Source organism: Limulus polyphemus, unplaced genomic scaffold, assembly GCF_000517525.1.
Source record: "Limulus polyphemus unplaced genomic scaffold, Limulus_polyphemus-2.1.2 Scaffold5280, whole genome shotgun sequence".
Lineage (NCBI taxonomy): Eukaryota > Metazoa > Arthropoda > Merostomata > Xiphosura > Limulidae > Limulus > Limulus polyphemus.
In genome coordinates, this window is record NW_013670890.1 from 66,776 (window position 1) to 72,136 (window position 5,361).

General features: G+C 37.4%; 1 protein-coding gene across 1 annotated transcript in view; it reads left to right on the forward strand.

The window, feature by feature from the left end:
• LOC111089117 (Down syndrome cell adhesion molecule-like protein Dscam2) overlaps nucleotides 1-3,254 on the forward strand; it is a gene marked incomplete at its 5' end in the record, with an annotated part of 40,131 nt that extends 36,877 nt beyond the window's left edge. Inside the window, 2 exons of the mRNA XM_022400960.1 lie at nucleotides 2,479-2,766; nucleotides 3,115-3,254. Coding sequence (XP_022256668.1) covers nucleotides 2,479-2,766; nucleotides 3,115-3,254 — 428 coding nt within the window. The remainder of the gene's footprint in view (nucleotides 1-2,478; nucleotides 2,767-3,114) is intronic.
• Between the last annotated feature and the right edge of the window lie 2,107 nt (nucleotides 3,255-5,361).

Genomic DNA, 5,361 nt, shown 5'->3' on the forward strand with positions numbered 1-5,361 from the left:
GTTTAAGTAAAAAAACCTGTTGTAATTCTCTTTAATCGAGCGTCAGGGTATGATATTATGTATTGTGAGCCGGTATCTCATGGTTCGCTTTCCGTTACTGCCCCCCAAAAAAGTTTGCTCCGCACATAAGAGTTGCGAATATACATTATCCTACCAAAAGTCATGGGACACACTTCTGATTGCAGGAAAATTGGTGTGACGACGAAATATGCAAATAGTTTGGTTTATAAAGGTGATGAGCGGTTCACTCAGAAGTCATTTCGAACTTGTACGCCAAACGATGAGTAGACGGAAAGAGCTAATAAAATTTCAGAGGGGAAGGATAGTTGGATGTTATTTGAGTAAAATGTCTGTACGTTCTATTGCGCAACAAATAAATATTTCCAGTGGACAATTGGCAACGTGCTGAAGAAATGGAAGTCCACAGGTGACAGTGAGACCAATAAACGACCAGGTAGGCGTAAAATACTGACTGACAGGAGCCGACGCACCTTGAAAAGGCTAGTTACCTCATCTCGAGATCAGACTCTGATAATTTGTGTTTGGAGGTGCGAGCAGCCATAGACAATCCTACAAGTGTTTCCACGACACTTCGAGAGCTGCAGCCCACAAGCCGTTGATAACAAACAAAAATGTACACCGTTGATTGGCATGGGTCAAGGCACACTGAACCTGGACAGTGGATCAATGGAAATCGGTCCTGAAGAGCGACGATTCATGCTACACGCTCTTCCAGTCTAGGTATGAAGGATGCCTGGAGAACGCTTATTACCTCAGGGAGTTGTCCCAACACAGAAGTTTGGAGGTGGTGGGACCATGGTCTAGGGGTACTTCTCGTGGTATGGATTAGGTCCACTGGTCGCGGTGTATAAATCCACGAATGCTGAGTCCTACATTGATGTTCTGAACAATTCTGTCTGTCCTACGTTATGGTAACTTTATGGTACTGGTAGTTATACCGTCCAACATGATAACCGTCCATGTCACAAAGAAAGGATTATGAACGCGTGGTTTGAAGAGAATAACATCAGAACATTGCAATGGCCAGCACAGAGCCCGACCTTAACCCGATATAACATATTTGGGATGAACTGGAACGCAGAATTAAGGCAAGGCGAAATCAGTCCTCTTCGGTAGTGGAGCTTACTGATGCTTTAAATGCGGAGTGGAGCACAATACCACCAGCTTCCTACCAGAAATTAGTAGACGGTCTTCCACGACGCATTGAAGCAGTCATTAAGGCTAAAGGCGGGCCAACACACTATTAATTTATTGGAATATAGACATGTTTTATTCATAACTTCCTGTGTCTCGTGACTTTTGGTACGATGGTATATTATGAAAGTAGAGTGATGGTCAATTCCCACTATTCGTTCTGACAAAAGTAACCCTAGAGCTGGTAGTGGATAATGTTGACTAGCTGCTTTACCTTAGCTGGTAGTGGATAATGTTGACTAGCTACTTTACCTTAGCTGGTAGTGGATAATGTTGACTAGCTGCTTTTCCTTAGCTGGTAGTGGATATTCTTGACTAGCTGCTTTTCCTTAGCTGGTAGTGGACAATGTTGACTACCTGCTTTTTTCTTAGCTGATAGTGGTTAATGTTGACTAGCTGCTTTTCCTTAGCTGGTAGTGGATATTCTTGACTAGCTGATTTTCCTTAGCTGGTAGTGGATAATTTTGACTAGCTGCTTTTCCTTAGCTGGTAGTGGATAATGTTGACTAGCTGCTTTTCCTTAGCTGGTAGTGGATAATGTTGACTAGCTGCTTTACCTTAGCAGGTAGTGGATAATGTTGACTAGCTGATTTTCCTTAGCTGATAGTGGTTAACGTTGACTAGCTGCTTTTCCTTAGCTGGTAGTAGATAATGTTGACTAGCTGCTTTTCCTTAGTTGGTTGTAAATAATGTTGACTAGCTGCTTTTCCTTAGTTGGTAGTAGATAACGTTGACTAGCTGTTTTTCCTCTTGTTTATCACTTCGAAACATAGGGATAGTTAGTGCAGATAAGCCTTGTGTAACTTTGCTCTAAATCAAACAAACAAAAATGGCATATTATCAACATAAAATTTTAGAGCACAAACATTTATGTAGTTCTTATAAATGTTTGATTTAACAATATTTATGTATTTTTATTTTGGATTTTTTGAACAACTTTTTAAATGTCTTACCACTTAATTACGCAGTATTCCGCACCATATAAACCTCCATTCGTATATTCTTCGAAAATATAATTTATAAGCGGTAAAAAAGTTGAATTTTAAAATTTTCCACAGATAAACGTAGACAACAGCTGCAACACTGGATACTAACAGAAACTTTGAAGCTCATCTTTTTCTTTTTTTTTCGATCTCCTTTATTTGTGAAACAGCGTGTTTCTGCCTTTTTTTATAAATAAATGGTTCGTTTATGAATTACTTAGAAATCGATGTGTGGTTTTAATATTATTCACATTTCTTATTTGTAACCATTTTGCTCTAGTGGCGCCTCATATCGACGAAGAAGTCTTTCCCGAGAAAAGAACGGGGACTGAAGGAGAGAGGGTAAAGCTACTGTGTAATATTGTTAAAGGAGATCTACCAATAAGAATCACGTGGGATAAAGATGGCGTGCCTCTAAGTCGAGAAAGAGGTAGAAGAATCCAAAGTCTGGAAGATTCGTCCATGTTGATCTTGAAACACCTAAAGTACAGAGATTCAGGAAACTACACGTGTCATGCCTCAAACGTGGCTGCATCTGTCAGTAGAACGACAGCTTTAGTTGTCAATGGTACTATCATGATGGGCCTTTTGTTGTTGTTGTTTGTTTGCTACACTTTCTAAAATATTTCGGATATAGATTAAATCAACGAATGTTAATAGAATGAATTATAATCGCTGGTATTGCTACCAAACATTATTATTAAAAGATAGAAGCCATATAAAATTTGTTTTACTACTTTGTATTTCACTTTAAAATTATAATCAGGTAAGGTAATATCTTAAAATGTATTTCTTTTACGTTTCAAACTAACGATAATGATATAAATGCATTATATATTGTAAAAGTATATAGACAGAAGCAGCGAGATATCTTTGTGCATATTTTTTTTTAACTACAATCTATAATATTATACAGTACCACCACGTTGGTTGATAGAGCCCGTCAATAAAGACGTCATTAGGGGTGAACAACTGACAATTGACTGTGTTGCTGAAGGGTACCCCAACCCGCGGATGTCTTGGAAGAAACAACTAGGTAATAAAGTTGTTATATGAGCTTCTTTTTTTTTCAATCTGAAGAAGAGCTTTAATGTATATTTAATAATTATAAAAAAAAAACATATAATTTATATATGAAATGAATTTTTTTTTAATACAAAAGTTGTTAATATGACCTAAAATGAGGTTGGACGTGGCTTAGAAGTGAGCGTGCCGAATTGTGAATTTAAGGATCCGCACTTTAGGGTTGTGGACTCGTAGATGTGTTATAAGTATAACAGTGAAACCCCACTATCCCTAGTGTTGTTCACTAGCGTATAGCTCTTGTTTATCTTTGCACGAATATTTTAAACTAACTAACTAACGCATTACTTAAATTCTAAATGTCCTCAGTTATAATCCAGAGCAAGTTATAATATACACATCCAATGTAATTATTTGTCTTTTAATTTGTTCTCAGTTATAACATGATAGAAGTTGTAAATAAATCAAACGACTTCGTTGCTTTAATTTTAATTTGTCCTCAGCTATTACGTCATATTTTGGTTCATCACTATTACGTGTCATTGCTTACAAGTATATTCATATGGACTGCACTGCATATTTAAGTGCATTCAACAGTGTTAAAGATCTCGCTAGTTATACATATTCTACATTTCCTTAGCTTATATCAGGTTGAAATAGTATCTTATGTAGTTTAGATTAAAAAAAGGAGTAGAATGATCATTATCATAAATACTTTTTTTTCAGTACTGTTTCGTTTAACTGCGATTTTGCTGAACGGGTTACATTTTGTAGTTAGAATGAAAAGTTAGGTATCTGTGCTCTGCCAACCGAAGGTATCGAAACCCGATTTATAGCGCTATAATTCCCCCAGACTAGATTTGTTGCTGAATCACCAGAGGGGAGGGGGAGAAGGAAATGTGTAGTGTGATTTAACTTGTTTTTTTTTTCAGTCGTTAGGACATAGATGTCAGTAAGCAGGTATCACGATCTGTAGTTGAAATAAAATTCAAATCAATCAGATTGTAACGACCAAATGTTTGACTGCAGAATGGCTTGTTTGTTTGTTTGCATATAGTTAAGCTTAAAGCTACACAATGGGATATCTGTACCCTACCCACCACGGGTATCGGAACCAGATTTCTAGCGTTGTAAGTCCGCAGACATACCACTGTGCCACTAGGGGGCGTGCAGAATGGCCATTCTTCTAAACAAAAAAAGCCTATATATCAGCAATAATTTCGATTAATTAACACGGCAAAGTTTTGTATTATTCTGTACTTATATTTCTCTAGATTTATTATCTAGAAAACGTATTTGATTCTAAATACCGTTTAAAACCGAATAAATGGAAAAGGCATTCAATGTTGAATAAATGGAAATGTTCTGTTCCTTCCAAGTGTTCAGCTGTCCACCACCTCGTTTACGTGATGCTAGGTTTACGAACCATGTTGAAATTTTCACCATTAAAACATGCAGAAATATTCACCCTCACCTTCTTTTCAATAATAATAATAATACTTCCTGCTCATGCATGGAGGGAGGGGAGGGGGAATTAGCTTGTAATAAAATATGAAAACCCAGAGGGCTGTCAAATTTTAAAATCCTATTTACCCTAGCGGTTGCTGCTACTGCCAAATACATATATATTTATATACATTGATAGCTAATATTTTATTACGTAAACATCCAGCGTGTTTTTACATGAGATCCACCACTAGATAAAACTTGTATTTATGAATTTAAGTCAAAGCTACTAAAGTTATCGGCAGCTGTCCCTGTTTTTGAACTACTGTTCATAGGAAAAGCAGTTAGCCAGCAGCACCCTACCATCCACCGACCATGGATTGACTGTCACTTTTATTACGTACCTACAGCTTAAAGTACGGGGAATATTTTGTGGTATCGCACGGATTCGAACCCGGGTCCACGGCCCCGATATCCAAAGCTCTATCACAAGTTCACCCCGCGCCCTTAGATAAAGTCTGACAGAAATACTCTCTACCTTTGACAATAGACTAGTTGCTAGGTTCTCTCTACGTTTCACAATAGACTAGTTGCTAATAGTTATATGTTGTATATCAGCGTTCCCCAAACATTTGTCATCCACGTTTTTAGATCAAATCTGACAGAAGGTACTCTCTACGTTTCACAATAGACT